Raw genomic sequence first — 18,159 nt, forward strand, 5'->3', positions numbered from 1 at the left:
TGACCAGTGTCTTAGTCTGTTCGGGCTGCTATAACAAAATACCACAGAATGGGTAGTTTATAAACAACAGAAATTTATTTCTCACAGTTCTGCAGGCTGAGTCAGCATCGTAAAGTGAGGGCCATTTTCTGGGTCGCAGACTTCTTGCTGTGTCCTCACATGGTGTAAGGAGCTAGGGAGCTCTGTGGGGTCTCTTTTATAAGGCACTAATCCCATTCATGAGGGCGCCACACTCATGGCTTAAGCACCTCCAAAGGCCTCACTGCCTAATACTGTCATCTTTGGGGATTAGAATTTCAACATGTGAATTTGGGGTAGAGCTGGGTGGGGCGGGGACACTTTCAGACCGATGCAGCCAGTTAATACATAAAAACAAAACGGAAACCCAAGTAATCTGCATGAGCGGAGTTCTCAGTACACCCCTTTCATTATTTAGCTCTATTTGAAGCATGAGCTTTCTGAGTATAGCACAGGTATACGAGTATGTACCTCTGAAACCGTCAATTCTTGTCGTGATCTTGGAAACTCAGATATGTCAGTGCTGCTGTTACTCTCCTTCCCTACATTTAAAACATTTGCCATTCTTGCCTATTGTCCTGCTCCCCAATTCTAGAAACTTACCAAGAAAGTTGCAAGATTGATGTTTTAAAATTATTTTAAACATAAATAATGCTAGGTTTTAATAAAAGAAGCAGTACCTAGTTAAAAATAAATAAATGAGTCTTTAGGAAAAATGAATTTTGATCATTTTCATATTTATAATGTAACTTGAAGCATAGTAATAATTTTTACATATATAAATATTTCAGCACTGACATTTACTTCAGTTGGACTTTCAGTTATTTCATATGTGAATTTTTAAATAATTTTAAATTTCTAATAAATTCGTATTATTCATTAAATTTACAATTTCCAGAATTGATATTTGGGGCTGGCGCTACTTCCAAATCCTACACACACACACCCTCCCCCTGGTTCTTCGATTTTTAATTGATGAGCTCAGGTTGAGGGAGAAAATTACTAGTTAGAATTCAAAGGTTTAGGCCATTGCAATTTATGAGTGAGCTGTTTGTCTTTCAGAGGCATCCATCTAAAGGACAGGAGAATATTAGGTAGAAAGAATGATTAAGCTGTTCAATCTCAATAAATAGAATAATCTCACATATGACCTAATATAATATAGTCTCTCAATTGTTTTGCAAAAATAGACATGTTTTTTTTTTTTTTTTTCATTCCTATAGAACCTTGAGATCATCAAATTGTGGGTGCTTGGGGGAATTTCTGGGAACTTTTGATTGATTTCCTTTATTTTTTTAAAGAATTTATTGAGAGAAAATTTATATAACATGAAATTAACCATTTTAAATTAAACAATTTAGTGACATTTATTGCCTTTACAGTATGGTATATCCACTCCCTATATCTCATTTCAAAACATTTCCATCACTTCAAAGTAAAACCCTTTATCCATTAAGCAATTAGTTTTTTCCCATCCCTCTTTCCACCAGCCACTGGCAACCACCAATCTGCGTTCATTCTCTGTGGACCTATCTATTCTGGATATTTTATATAAAAGATATTATTTGAGCGTTTGTGTCTGGATTTTTTCACTTAGCACAGTGTTTTGGATTTTCATATTTTAATGGAAAAAACATGTAACAAAATTTGCCACCTTAACCATTTTAAGTGTACAGTTCAGTAGTGTTGTATTCACATTGTTGTGAAACAAATCTCCAGAACTTTTTCATCTTGCAAATCTGAAACTCTATACACAGGCAATCACCATTCTACTTTCTGTTTCTGTAAAATTGACTACTTTAGATGCCTTTAGTGGAATGGTACAATATTTGTCTTTTGTGGCTGGACTATTTCACTTAGCATAGTGTCCTTGAGGACCATTCATGTTGTAGCATGGGACAGGATTTCTCTCATTTTAAGGCTGAATAATATTTATACTACATTCATCTGTCAGTGGACATTTGCTTTGTTTCCACCTCTTGGCTATTTTCACTAGTGCTATTATGAAGATGGGTGTGCAAATATCTCTTCAAGACTCTGTTTTTAAATCTTTTGAATATATTCCTAGAAGTGGGATTGCTGGATCAAATGGTAGCTGTTTTTTAACTTTCTGAGGAACTTCCACACTGTTTTCCATAGTGGTGGCACCATTTTACTCTTCCACCAATAGGGCACAAGGGTTCCAATTTCTCCACATTCACACCAACACTTACTGTTTTCTGTTTTTTTCTTTTATTGTAGCCATGATCATGCATGTGAGGTTATATTTTATTGCAGTTTTGATTTGCATTTTTCTGATGATTAGTGATGTTGAGTGTGATTTCATATGCTTGTTGTTCATTTGTATATCATCTTTGGAGACATATCCATTTAAGTTCTTCCTTAAAACTGGGTGATGAATTTTTGTTGTTGAGTTGTAGGAGTTGTTTATGTATTCTGGATATTAATCCCTTATCAAATATATGATTTGCAAACATTTCCTACCATTTCATTGATTGCCTTCACACTCTGTTGATTATTTCCTTTGATGCTCACATATTTTTGTGTCTGATTTAGTCCCATTTGTCTATTTTTATCTTTGTTGCCTTTGCTTCGGTGTCATATCCAAGAAATCATTGCTAAGTCCAGTGTCATAAAGTTTTCATTTATAAGTTTTTTTTCTAACAATTTTATAGTTTTAGGCCTTACATTTAGGTTTTTAATCCATTCTGAGTTAATTTAAGTATATGGTATAAAATAAGAGTTTAAGTTTTTTCTCCATTGAAAGGTCCTGCAAAAAATTGATTGTCCGTAGATGTATGGGTTTATTTCTGGACTCTCAATTCTGTTCCACTTATGTATTGTTTGTTGTTATGCCAGTATAACACTGTTTTTTATTACTGTGGCTTTATAGTAAGTTTTGAAATCCAGACATGTGAGTCCTTTAATTTTTTTCTCATTTTTCTAGATTGTTTTAGCTATTACTATTTAGAGACTATTACTTACAAATTTAATGATTGGCCTTTCCATTTTTGCAAAAATGGCCATTGGAGTTTTGATAAGGATTGCAGTACATTGTAGATTACTTACTATAGTTCTGACTTCTGAACAAAATTAAGCCTTCCCATCAGTGAATATGGGGTGCCTTTCCATTCATGTAGAACTTCTTTAATTACTTTGAACAGTGAATTGTGGTTTTCAGTGTACAAGTTTGTCACCAACTTGGGTAACTTTTTTTCTGGGAATTTTGTTCTCTTGGATTTTATTATGAATAAAATTGTTTATTTTTCAGAAAGTTCATTGCTAGTATACATACAAAAACACAATTGATTTTTGTTTGTCGATCTTGTACATTGCAACTTTGGTGAATGATTTATTAGTTCTATCTTTTTTGTGGATGATTTGTGATTTTCTTTATATAGCATCATTTCGTCTGCAAATACATACAGTTTTAATCCTTCCATTCTATTCTGAATGCCTTGTATCCCTCCTTCACACCCTTCCCCCCCACCCCAGTTGCTCTGGTGACAACTTCTAGTACAATATTGAATAGCATTGGTGAAAATGGACATCTTTGTATTTTCCCTGATCTTAGGGGAAAGCTTTCAGTATTTTACTATAAAGTATGATGTTAGTTTTGGGTTTTTCATAAGTGCTCTTTAGCATGCTGAGGAAGTTCTCTTCTATTCCTAGTTTTCTGAGTGCTTGTATCATGAAAAGGTATAGGATTTTTGTTGAATGTTTTTTTTCTGTATCAGTTGACATGATACTGTATGTGTATGTGTGTGTGTGTTTGTGTGTGGGGGTTCCTTCATTGAATTGATATGGAGTATTTCATTGATTAATTTTTGTATGTTGAATTACCTTTGCAATCTTGGGGCAAATCCCACTTGGTCAAGGTATATAATGCTTATAAATATGCTGCTAGATTTGGTTTGCTAGTATTTTCCTAAGGACTGTATCATCTATATTCATAAGGGATATTGCTCTTTAATTTTTTTCTTGTAATGCCTTCCTTTGATATCAGAGTACTGTTTACCTTATAGAATAAGTTAGGAAGTTTTCCCTCTTCTATTTTTTTGGAAGAGTTTGAAAAGTATTGGTGTTAATTTTTAAATTTTGGTACGATTTACCAGTGAAACCATCTGGTCCTAAAGTTTTCTCTGTTGGGAAGTCTTATTAAATCATTCTCCACTTCTATAGGTCTGTTCATATTTTCTGTTTCTTCTTCAGTCAGTTTTGGTAATTTCTGTTTTTTTATGAATCTGTCAGTATCATTTAGATTATTTACTATATTGGTATACAATCATTGATAAAATTCTCTTTGAATCCCTTGTTTTGTATGGTTGATAGTAATGTCCACACTCATTTTTTATTTAGTTATTCATGTCTTACACTTTTTTGTTTTTCTGTCTGGCTTAAACTTTTGTCCATTTCTTTTGTCTTTTCAAAGAACCAACTTTTGGTTTCATTGATTTTTATTATTTCTGTCTCTTTCTTGATACTCTCATTTAAAAAATACATAATTTTATGGTTTTCTTCTTTTTCTTGTTTCCTTTAGCTCCACGAGCATATTTAGCACAGTAGATTTAAAATCTTTGTCTAGTAGGTCCAATGCCTGGGCTTCCTCTGGGATGGTTTCTGTCATTTTATTTTTTTCCTTTGAATGGGCCATGCTTTCTTGTTTCTTTGTATGCATTTCGATTTTTTTATTGTTGAAAACTGGATATTTGATTATTATAATTTGGTAACTCTGGAAATCAGATTTTGTCTGCCTTTCCCATGATTTACTGTTCTTGATTACTGAAGGCTCTACTTACCCCTTTTTTTTAGTGACTTTTACAAATTATTTTTTGCAAAGAATGTATTCTTTGCTGTGTGTGGTTCATGAAATCTCTGTTCTTTTAGCTTGTATTCAGTTAATGTTTTCATAGAGATTTCCTTGTGGATTGACTCTGTGCCAGTATACTTATTCAGCAGTTAGGCCATTTATAACTCTGTTCTAGCCTTTACTTCCTGATTGCACTAAGCCTAGAGATCAGACAAAGGGTTTCCTCAGGTCTTTTCTTAGCACATATCCTGCCCTTGGCATACATATCCTGCCCTCTGCATGCTCGTGGCTTTCTAAATTCTTCAGTACACATGGGTGCTTTTGAATGCCCCGATTTCTCAAAGAAACTCTGTCCTCAGCTTCTCTTTCCAGGCTTTAGGCTGTGCTTGCATGTCTCCACCATAATCTGTCCGATGTGGCTACAAATTTTTTGTTTGCCTGAAAATATTTTTGAGCAATGTTCACTGCTTTTCTGACCCGAGTGAGTTTGAAGTCAGGCAAAACAAAGACAACTACCTCTCATCAGTTCTTCAGGTAGCCCCCAACAGGTTAGAATAGACACAATGATTGGTGAATAAGGTCTGCTCTGTTCCATCCAAAACCAGATACCAGGGTCCCACACTGGGCCACAGTCTACCATCTTCAAGATTGCCACTGTGTCAGGAAGGGAGAGGCACAAGGGCAAGTGCAAGTGCCACAAAGCTTTCCAGCTGTTTTCAAGTTGTCTTTTTCTTGATTCAGTATTCACTTGGTTGCTGTAAATCTTTGACTGTTTTCCAGAGTTCTAACAAAGTTGGTGCTGATGCTGACAGCTTTTGCTTGTTTTTCAATGTTTGTATGGAGGGATGGGCATTTGGAGCTGGCTGTCCACCATTTGACTAATGTCATCCTTTTTTTTCATTTTGGTGTGGGCCCTAAACATCAAAATTGGCTCTTTTTCTCATTTTTGATGCAAACTCATTTTCTGTTTGTTTGTTTTTGCTGTTTTTAATCAAGGATGAACCACATTCTTCATTTAAAAATGAATGCTAGCACTATATAATTGCCAAGATGACATGAAGCTCTAAGTATTCATTCGTCTATGATTCATTTGACTACATGCCTATATTGTTAGTCTGTTTTAGATTTTGAATCCAGATATATAAAAATCAGAGCTAAGGAGTTAGCTTTAACTTCATTTCGTTTATTTTCAATATATGATACAATAAAGTTTTCTTTCTGTTATATGAATATTGGCATATTATACAGTTGTATAGCAAACATGAAAATCAACATAGAGAACAGTTCTATCACCTTTCATAAATTTTTCTTGTGCCCATTTGTAGTCGGCCTCTCCTCTCCTCCAGTTTATGGCAAACACTGATCTCATTGTGTTTGTATAATTTTGCCTTTTCACTTACATAAATGAAATGATAAAGTATATTGCTTTTCCAGACTGGCATCTCTCACAATAATGAATTTGAAATTCATCCATATTATTATGCTTTAATCTATTTTGCATTCTATTCTATGAATTATTCTATTTTATTGTTAAAAATTATTCTATTGTATGAATTTGCAAAGTTTGTTATCCATTTACTATTTGGAGGGAATTAGGCTTGTTTTCAGGTATTGGCAGTTATGAATAAAGCCACAATAAACATTTACATGCAAGTTTTTGTATGAAGGAGTTTTCATTTCTCTTTGGTAAATCCCTAGGGTTGAGAGTTCTGGGCTTTATATTAAGTAAATATTTAATTTTCTAAGAAACTGGAAAACTGTTTTCCAAAATGACTGTAAACTTTTGCATTCTATCACCAATGTATAAATGTGTCAGGTGCTCATATCTTTATCAGTACTTGGTAATGCCATCTAATTAGTGGACATTTGGTCCTGTCTAAAACATCCACGGAGACATTTGGTCCATAGTTCATAGAAATCTCTCTCTTCTGCAAGATTCAAACCCTGACCCACCCTACTTAATCCCATGTGCCTTTACCAGCTAGGCTACTGAGGCAACAAGTGTTATTATTGGCAATACAGCCACAACACAATTATTGGACTGATTAAACATGTAGTATTTTTTATGTGTTATTCCTGTAAACCAAAAATAGAAATAAATGTTATGGGCTCTTTGAACCCAGGGATGTTTTCTAAGCATGGAGTTTTTGGACAGAGCCAAATTTCAAGGAACTTTTGTCATGGACCACATGTGTCCATGGATGTTTTAGACAGGATCAGTTGTCTTGCAGTGTGTCAATTTTGTTTAAGCCATTGAGATAAGTGTGAAGTGTTATCTCATTTGATTGTATTTCCTTAATGTCTGATGATGTTAAACATCTTTTCGTGTGATAATATGCCATGTGTATATTTTCATTTATGAATTGTCTTTCAAATCTTTTACCTAGTTTTTCATTAGGTTTTTTATTGATCTTTGAATGTTCTTTATATATTTTGGATACAAGTTGGATTTTTTTTTTTGTCAGAAATGTGTGTTTGGCTGATAATTTTATTTCCTTAACATTATCTTTAACAGATGTTTTGAATTTTCATAAAGTACAATTTTATCGTTTTTTTTTCTTTTATAGATGGTTCTTTTGGTTTTACATTTAAGAAATCTTTGCCTAACCAAGGATCACAAAGATATTTTTTCCTATATTTTCTTATATAAGGTTTATATATTTGGATTTTATATTTATGCCTTTGGTCCATTTTGAATTAATAGAAATTATTTTTAAATTTTATATTTTTATTCTTAAGAATTATTTCTGGAATTATTTTAGAAAAATAAACCAACTCATATTTTGAAAAATTTACTTTCAATGTTACAAAATAATTTTCTTTTTGGAAAGCTGTCTATTTTTAATCTGCTGTTTTGCTAAATCTGTAGTATCTCATTAGCTTTCCAGAACGTATTCATCTTGCATACCTGAAACTTTGTACCCCTATTCCAACATCTCCCCATTTTCTCCTCCCCGCACCACTGGTAACTACTGTTTTACTCTCTGCTTCTATGAATTTGACTATTTCAGATTCTGCATATAAGTGAGATCATACATTGTCTTTCTGTGTCTGGTTTGTTTCACTTAGCATAATTTCCTTCAGGTTCACCCATGGTGTTGCAAATGGCATGATTTTCTTTTATTTTTGAAGCTGAAAAATATTCCACTGCATGTATCTATAATACTACATTTTCATTATCCATTCATCCTTTGGTGGGCATTTAGGTTATTTCCATATCTTGACTATTGTGCATCGCACTATAATGAACATAGGAGTGTAGGTATTTCTTTGAGATTGTGATTTCAGTTCCTTGGGATGAATACCTGGAAGTAAAATTGCTGGGTAATATGGTAGTTCTGGTAACAATACTGTACTTTATACTTGAAATTTGCTAAGAGAATAGATCCTAAGTGTTCTTATCTCTCTCTCACACACACATACAAACACACACATTCACAAAGAAAAAGAAGACTATGTGAGGTAATAGATATGTTAATTAACTTGATTGTGGTGTTATTTCATCATGTACTTGCATGTGTATATCAAATCATCAAGTTGTACATTTTACATGTACAATAAAAATTGTATCACAGATTTCTTATAGCAAAAATAGTCACATGTGTAATGTATTTTTTGTCTGTCAGGTGGCAACATATGAATTTAGCTTTCAAGTTCGAATTAATTGCTCCGATGCTCCAGAACTTAATACTCAGTGTCACTTATCAGAATCTGCTATGACTCCAAAGACAACACCATTTATTCGAATGTGTTTTGTTCAAGCTACTGGTATGTAATATGAAACATTCAATTGATGTGCATAAACCATATATTTACACTTAAGCTAAGTTTAAAAAATCAAAATATATTTTTTAAAAATACAAATAGTAGAAAGTAAAATTAGATATAATTGCTGTGTGTTTCACTTAAACTGTGAGTCTGTGAGTTTGAATTTTGATTAATAGCAGAGTTATAATCTCAGATGCATGACCATTGCTTTAAAAAATAGGATATCATTTTTAAAAAAGGTAATTTTAGTACTTTATTCATTTTGTGGGCAGTTTTAAAATGATTACATTACAATTTAAACTATTAAAATAAAGTGCATTGGCTGTACAATGAAAGGATGGAAATTTTATATTAGAAAATATTTTTTTCCAAAGGGATAGGTTGCTAAAGGACTAAGTACATGTAAACAAGGATAAGTATATTCAAATTTTGAAATATTTTTTGAATATTTATTTTCTCATTTTCTCCAAATATTCAGGTATAAAATCAATGCACTGTGTAAGCCATACTTTTGAAAAGCTTTGGCTTTGCAGTTTATTATATATGCTTAAGTATTTTTCAGAAAAGTTAAATCTAGTCTATACTATACTATATTTTGTTTCTATAGTTCTCGCATTACGTTGTCAATAATACTTGCACTTAGCACCTAGTAATAGAAATGTAGTTAAATGATCTTTGACAAAGGAATACAGGCAGTACAATTCAGAAAAGATAGTCTTTTCAAAATTTGGTGCTGAACAACTGGACATACATAACAAAAAAAAAAAAAAAAATGAATCTAGGCCTTACAGTGTTTCACAAAAATTAACTCAAAATGGATCACAGACCTAAATATAAAATTCAAAACTAGAAAACTCTTAGAAGATAGCATAGGAAAACTCGAGGTGACTTTGGGTTTGGCAATGATATTTTAGATACAACAACAAAGGCAAGATCCATGAAGAAATAATTGATAAGCAGGGCTTTATTAAAATTAAAAATGTCTTCTCTGTGAAAAACAGTCAAGTCCCCAAAAGACAAGCCACTGACTGGGAGAAAATATTTGCAAAAGATACATCTGAGGAAGAACTGCTATCCAAAATATACAGAGAACTCAAAAACTCAAGGAGCAAACAAACAAATAAAAAACTGAGCCAAAGATCTGAACATACACCTCACCAAAGAAGATATACAAATGGCAAAAAAAAGCATATAAAATGCTTTAAATCATACGTCATCAGGAAAATGCATATTATAACAATAATAAGTCACTGCTACACATCTATTAGAATGGCCAAAATTCAGAACACTGACACCAAATGCTGGAGAAGATGTGGAACAATGGGAACTGGTGGGACTGCAATTGCTAGTGAAATTGTATTGTTGATGCGAATGATAAATGATACTGGTACGCTGGAAGAGGGCATTGGATGGTTTCTTACAACACTAAACATGCTCTTACCATACAATCCAGCAAATCTTGCTCCTTGGTATTTTCCCAAAGGAACTGAAAACTTACGTTCACATCAGAACCTCTACACAAATGTTTTAAAGCAGATTTGTTTATAATTGCTAAACCTTGGAAGCAACCTTTCTGTTCTTCAGTAGGTGAATGGATAGACTTTGGTACACAAAGTGGAATGTTAATCAACAGTGGAATGTTAATGCTTAAAGGAAATGAGCTATCAGGTTATTGATACAGATCCCATGGACCTTTCATGTGTATTACTAAGTGGAGCCAAACCCAGAAGGATATATATATATATATACACATATATATATATATATATGTGTGTGTGTATATATATATGTATATATATATACACACACACATATGTGTGTGTGTATATATGTATATATATACGTCTATATGTCTATATATATACATATACATACATACATACATATATATATATATATATATATATATATATATATATATATATATATAGTATCGTTTCAACTGCATGACATTCTGGAAAAGGCAAAATTGGACAATGAAAAGATCAGTGGTTTCCAGGGGATGTTGAGAGAGAGAGATGAATAGGCAGACCAGAGGATGTTTAAAGCAATGAATCGCCTCTGTGTGATACTGTAATGGTGGATAGATGTCATTATAAATTTGTTCAAACCCATAAAGTTTACAGTGCCACAAGTGATCCCTAGTGTAAACAGTGGGCTTTGGGTTATACTGATGTGTCATTGTAGGTTCATCATTGTAACAAATGCACCACTGGTTGATGGAGAATATTGATAATGGAGGACACTGTGCATGTGGGGTGGGGGAAGGGGGGTATATGGAAAATCTCTTCACCTTCCAGTTTTTCTGTACATCTAAATTGCTCTAAAAAATAAAACGATTAAAAAAGATAGGATTTTCAATCAGGTAATAATATCTTCTCTAGTGTATTTTTTTAACAGATTTTATCAATTCTAGTCTTCAATAGAATAGCCATTTTCTTTTTCATGTATGAATGTTATGATATGCTATCTATCTATCTATCTATCTATCTATCTATCTATCTATCTATCTATCTATCTATCTATCTATACCCTTCGTTCCCATAACTTTTGCTTCTGTGTTTCTTTCTTTTCCTTAATTAAAGCTTATTGGGGGGTGACAAGTGTTAGTAAATTTACATAGGTTTCAGGTGTACAATTTGGTGTTTCTCATACACACAGACAATAGCTTCTGTGTTTCTTTTCACTTCACTACTACATTGGGCAAACTCTTGTTTGGGGATCTTTTTAACTTTTACTTTTTCCTCAGCTCAATATTTCTTATATTCTGTATTCTATTGTCTCAAGGGTAATTTTTCTATTTTACTTGTAATTAATTACCATTTAAAATACAAAATTGGAACTTTATGGATGTGCTGAAAACCAAGATACACTAAAAATGTTTAAAATTTATTTATTTTTGTCTTGTTGGGAATATAAATATAGAAAATAATTGTATATTTTATTGTTGCATGTTGAAAAGTACAGGAAGAATTATCTATGAATTTGTATCTGTTATATTTTATCAGTCTCTTTACTTTTGTTTCATAGTAGTGCAAGTTCCATTGAGGTTATCCAGCACTGATTTTATATTTGAAATCCCATCATATACGATGACGCCTCATAAGAAGGTCACAAAAACTGAGGTATGTATAGAGAATTGGTGCAGTTTACAACTGTTTTTCTGATTATGGTTTGTAGTTTATTGAGTTTATTATTATGAAGCATGTGTTATAAGACTACTTTCATTTTTAGAGAACTTGCATGCATATATATATATATATATATATATATATATATATATGCATATGTAACTTGCAAACATATGTAATATATCGCTCATTTCTCTGAAGTATGTATATATGTTATATATACCTCATATTTCTCAGAAGTAATTGTCCAAGTATACAAACACATACAAAACCATTTTTTATATATGCATATATTTGATAGAACTATTCAAATTATTTTAAATAGAATTAAATTATACCTCTCTCCTTGTACAAGTGGAAGCTATGATTAAAATTAATGTGAAATATGTTCCATACAGGTAAGTGAATGTGGCTAGAGGTAATAATAAAAATTGAAAAAAATCTAGGTATATAATAAAGTGACTTCTATGGTAATCTCTTTTTTCTTACTAGATAGCTCTGCCGCTCTTCTAATTATGAATCCATCTAGAAAGAAAAGAAAGACATGCCTAAGAAGGAAGCTCATGCATACATTGTAGAAATTTGTATCTATAGTTTTCCTTTTCCTACAATAAATTTTGAACCTCTATAGCTTAAAGAACATTTATCTGAAGAAAATATTTAACATTAGATCCATAAAATAATAGCAGAATGTACATGAAATTATAGTCAGAGGACAATAAAAGGTCTCTTCTGAAATTAAAATGTGACTGAAGCATAAAAAGGAAGACCTTTTCTTTCAGTTACAGTTGACATTCAATATTATTTTATATTAGTCTTTTGAGTGGCAAAGATGTCACATTGGCCCCACAGAGAAGGAAATGTGACACTAATACACTACTTGGATTTGCCATGGATGATAATTACAGAGTCAGAATAAAACACATAATACAGAGAAGTGTTAATATGTTTATGGAGCAGAATTAAAATGTGATCATATGTAATGTATTATATGTAAAATGATGTGTGTAATATGTACAGTGTATGTGTGTATGTGAAGGTTACATTGACAGAAAGGTTCAGAATAATAGAAGAAAGAGTGAAACTCACATAGTGGGTAATTAAAGGGAATTGTCTAAAGTTGACAGAAAAAGAACTAGAGATATAAATACATTGCTTAAAGTTACCAGGTGGCCAATGGAAGAATTAATATAAATATCCAAAATTGGAAGGTGAAGAGAGGAGTGGATGTAATGCAAATGAACTAAATCCTCAACTTTACTAGTGGGCAATCAAGATGCAATATCTGAATCTGATAAATTGTGAAATAGTCATGTGGTAGTACTAACTATGACCTCCAAAGTTGTCTAATTCTTAATTCCCGGAATTTGTGAATATACTACCTTATATTGCAAAAGTTACTTTGCTGATGTGTAATGTGATTAAGATTAAGGACCCTGAGCAAGGGAGATTATCCTAGATTACCTAGGTAGTTCCAAGCTCCTCACACAAGTGGTTAAAAACAGAACCTTTTTCTGACTGTGATCAGAAGGAAATGTGATGGTAGAAGAAGGGCAGAATGATGCAGTGTTGCTGGATTTGAAGATAGTGGAAGGAGGCCACCAGCCAGAGAATGTGTCTGACCTATAGAAACTGGTAATGAAATGACAAGGAAAGAAATTCTTCCCTAGAGCCTCCAGAAAGTATCATAATTTCTTCCAGCACCTTGATCTTGGTCAAGTAATATCTGTGTTGAACTTCTAACCTACAACACTGTAATATAATTTGTGTTGTTTTAGACCAGGATGTTGGTGGTAATTTGTTATGGCAGCCATAAATAACCTAAAGCAAGGCATATCAATGTCACATTTTAGAATAAGGTATAACTAGTAGAGAAAATCCAAATCAGAATTGGCTAAAATTGGTTGCTTCTGGGAAGCAGAACTGTGGATGAGGAGTTGAGTGGGACAGCTGTTTTAGAGCATTTTTGAGCTATTTGTGTAACCTGTGTACATATATTATTTTGATAAAATTATGAAGAAAAATAACAATACTAAAGAACCTAAAGTGTTTCTCTATAGCTGACTATATCAGTACTGTTCGTAGGATAGGATACAGAAAGTGTGAATAGTTAATACCACTTCCTTAATTTCAGAATGAGAAAAATGAGGCATTCAAATAGGACGATTTCGTGCCCACCTTCTATTTTAAAAGGTGTTGTTTTCTTCATGAGGTGCAAATGAACTTTTTTACAGAGTATACAATTATTAAATAGATGCTTAAGTACTCAGAGACATCCGGAATAAAATTTACTTATTTTTGTATTCTAAATATTTTAAAACAATCAAGCTTTAGAAAGAAACAAAGTACATTATTTTTTTGTCACAATTATATGGATCATTCTATACCCTTCAAATTTTTGAAGAGTAAAGTTAATAAAAACCTCAGTTTAAGGTTTAATTTAATAGTACGTCACACCGAAAAGATGAATCTACACACGTCATCCCCCTAGCTCCCAGATTTACCACAACATTGCAGAGACAGTACTGAGAGTTTCTTTGTATTCTTCACACAACTTTTCCTAATGTTAATACCATATATAACCATAGGACAATTTTCAAAACTAAGAAATTAACATTAGTACAATATTAACTAACTACAAGATTCTATTTGGATTTTACCAGTTTTTCGCTAATATCCTTTTACTGTCCCAGGGACCAATCCAGGATTCCATATTTCGTTTCGTTTCCTCTGATATGTGACAGACTCTCAATCTTGCTAATTTTTTTATGACCTTGACAATTTTAAAGAGACTGGTCTGGCATTATTTTCAGAATACTCTTTAATTTTGGTTTGTGTGATGTGTTCCACTTGACTAGACTGGGTTCTTATTTTTCATGGATTTTGAGGAAGAATGTCAGGGAGGCAAAATGTCCTTTTTGTCACATCACGTTAAGGGAGCACATGATATCAACATGACTTATCACTGGTGATATGTGCCAAGTATATCCACTGTAAAGTTGAATAAATTATTTTTACCCTTCCACAATCTATACTTCAAAAATGAGTTGTCAATTTTAGCCCGTACTCAGTGGGTATAGTGTCACACTCCACTTTCTGGAGGGGAATATTACGTGGAATTTTTCTGTAAGAAAAATTATTCCTTTCTTCTATGTATGTATGTATGTATGTATGTATGTATGTATGTATGTATGTATGTATTTGCATACTATATCAGTATGGTCTCCCATACATTTATGCTTTCAGTTATAACCCATTGTTACATTACTTATTTTGTTGCTAAAATTGTTTCAACTTTGGTCATTGGAAGCTCTTAGATTGGACCTTTAACATACTCTCTCATCATTATTATTTTTAAGCATTCTCTTATTTTCTGGCACTATAAATGGCCCAGGCTCATCTTTTATTTTACTTGAATCAACATTTTCTCCAAGAAACACCAGTACATTTTATGGCAGAATGGTATTTAGAAGCCAAGATCTCTGCACCAGGTGTGCTAGGTGCTACTGATGTGACACGTGTACTAGACCCATTTGACAAATAGAGCCAGGAAATACTTGTGTGTATACTAACCCATGAATACACATATGTCTATAATTATCTGTCTGTTTGTCTGTCTGTCTATCTATCTCTCTGTCATCTCATCTCTCTCTCCCTCTCTCTCTCTCTCTCTCTCTCTCTCTCTCTCTCTCTCTCTCTCTCTCTCTCTCTTTCTCTCTCTATCTCTGTCTCCCTCTCCCTCTCCCTCTCAACATGAGTTCAAACTGATTATCTCTGACAGTGACAATAATCCAAGACCACAAAGTTAATTCCACTCTTTCTCCCTTGCTTATTTTTAACTCCTTTCTCTGACAATTAGAAATCTGACCTCTGTTATTTATTATTTATTTAGTTATTTGTTTAACCCTCGTGCGCTAGTAAAAAAGTTTCAGAATTTTTAACCTATAGCCTGTTAGAAGTGCTAACACATTTACCAATTCGAGTACATTTTTATAAAGAGTAACTTTTTGTGTTTGACTTTACAGTTTCCGGTCAAAAATATAGTTTTCCAAAGTTACCTAGGCTGTTCCTCTGCACCCCCACTAACATCAGTGAGGTTATTTTGTACATTTGTAATAAAGTGTCATAACCTACAGTCTGTCCTGGGATCCCTAACATCTTGGTTGATTGTTTAAAATTTGCATGCATTTAAGTTCACTCTTTATAGTTCTATGGGTTTTGAAAAATGTATAGAATAATTTATCTACCACTTCAGTCCCATACAGAATAGTTTCCTTACACTAAAATCTCTCTGTGTAACTCCTTTGCAGTCAGCTATTCCTCCTCCCACCAACACTTGGCAATCATTGATTTTTTTTCCATCCGCATAATTTTACATTTCTAGAATGACAGGTAATTTAATCACATAATAAGTAGCCATTTTTGACTTAGTAAAATATGTTTAATATTCGTTTATCTTTTTGTATGAATTAATACTTCCCTTATTTTATCACTAAATTTTATTCCATTGTATGGTTGTGTGCCACATTTTGTTTATCCATTCATTAGTTGAAGGAAATCTTTTTTTTTTTTACAGTGTTTTTTTTATACATTCACATACAGATTTTCACATGAACATAAATTTTCAATTCACTTAAACTGATACTTAGGAGTGGGATTACTGGGTCATACGGTAGACATAAGAAACTGTCAAACTCTCTTCTTCCAAAGTGACTGTACCATTTTGCATTCTCACAGTCGTGAATGAAGGTTTTGTTATTCTGCATTTTTGCTAGCCAGCATCACAAGTTTGATTTTTTTTACCTCATTTTCTATCCTTTGTGTACCTTTCATAGTTAATAAACTGTGAACATATTTGCATACCTCTTTGTTTGCCTAATATCACTTTTAAAACATTCTATCTATGATTACCACTTTTAATTGCTTGATTCTGTACATAGGCCCATCAAGTTGGTGTTAATGCTAACTAAATTTTATATTGTATATTGTCATGTTTATAAATTTCTTTTTTGTGTGTTAACAGGATCTCGTTTTACATAATTTTACATCAAGAGATGTACGGTGGATTTTGGATATTAGTAAGACTGGAAAACTTTTCAAAGATGGCACATTCAAGCTTAGCGCACTCAGTGGGATTCTACAACCACATACAGAGTGTAGTATTTCGATATATTTCTGTCCAAGTAAGTACTTCTCCCTATATTTCTTCTTGTTATTTAAGTTTGTTTTTCATGTACTATTTTATCATGTATACAAAAGTTTAGATTATTTGTTACATGTTCTTAAAACAGTTTTAAGAAGTTTCTTACTAGAATTTTGTGGTAACCATCCTAAAAAATGGCATATAGTGATCCTCACCTCCTGGTCTTCATGCTCCTGTAGTCCCCTCCCACATCAAATAGGTCTGATATATAACCCATGCAATACGATGGATGTGATGGTTTGTGACTTCCATGGCTAGATGAAAAAAGGCATTGCAGCATCTGGCTTGTACTCTTGGATTGCTTTCTTTGAGGGAAGCTGACTAGCATCTCTGTTTACCTATAGTTCAACTTCATTTCTGTTGTTTTTTTTAATTACAACAGTTTTATTGTATCCTTTTATAATTGGTATGACAGATTTTCTCTCATTAAATACCTATTACAAAAATTCATGGTAGTTCTTACACATTTACTTTTCTAAACGAACTGTAGTTTATTTTTTCCAGTTTCCGTTAATAGAAAAAAGCACATCATTGAGTTTTTTCATTTAAAGAATAGCATATTTTTCCAGAAATTGAAGTTTTATTTTATATGCATCATTATTGCTAATGAGAATTTTTCCATTCTTTTTAATTAACTATCACTGTATGAAAAGAATGTATTTATATTTTATCTGATGTATCTGTACTAAACTTCTCGGTTTGATCTGGAATTTTTTCAAATATCATTCTACATTGTTTTCTAAGTAAATAGTTTATAATATCAAATCATGGTAACTAATAAATTTGTCTCTTCATTTACAATATTTATATCTTTTCTCTTCCTCTTCCCCCTCTCTACTCCCTATTCTCCTCCTGTATCTGTTAATGTAATGTTATTATATTACAATTATATTGCATTTATATTCCAATTGCATTATAATTGTTACTGCAGTCTGTCCCTGAAAACAATGACAGTTTGTTAAAATTTTGATTGCAATACTTTTGCTTTGTATATTTAGATGTTATAGAAAGTTTATGTCTAATGTATCTTTTATAAAAAAGTATATACGTTTAAAACAATGTTTTTTTCCCTACAAAATTCTGTTTTCTTAAATGCCGTTTGTGTGATACATTGCCACTGTCTTCCCTTTTACTGCCTTTGGCTGATATATCGCTTTATTTTTAATCTGTGTCTTTTAAGTTTAGAATAAATTCCAACAAACCAAAGGACCTTGCTTATGTTTTTGAGC

At 32.5% G+C, this 18,159-nt stretch overlaps 1 protein-coding gene across 1 annotated transcript in view; it reads left to right on the forward strand.

The window, feature by feature from the left end:
- The window catches only part of CFAP47 (cilia and flagella associated protein 47), a 372,118-nt gene that overhangs the window by 83,851 nt on the left and 270,108 nt on the right, over positions 1 to 18,159 (forward strand). Inside the window, exons 22-24 of the mRNA XM_088794865.1 lie at positions 8,455 to 8,596; positions 11,627 to 11,721; positions 16,751 to 16,910. Coding sequence (XP_088650991.1) covers positions 8,455 to 8,596; positions 11,627 to 11,721; positions 16,751 to 16,910 — 397 coding nt within the window. The remainder of the gene's footprint in view (positions 1 to 8,454; positions 8,597 to 11,626; positions 11,722 to 16,750; positions 16,911 to 18,159) is intronic.

This window comes from Rhinolophus sinicus, chromosome 18, assembly GCF_057876585.1.
Source record: "Rhinolophus sinicus isolate RSI-liver-muscle chromosome 18, RSI-T2T, whole genome shotgun sequence".
Classification (NCBI taxonomy): Eukaryota; Metazoa; Chordata; class Mammalia; order Chiroptera; family Rhinolophidae; genus Rhinolophus; species Rhinolophus sinicus.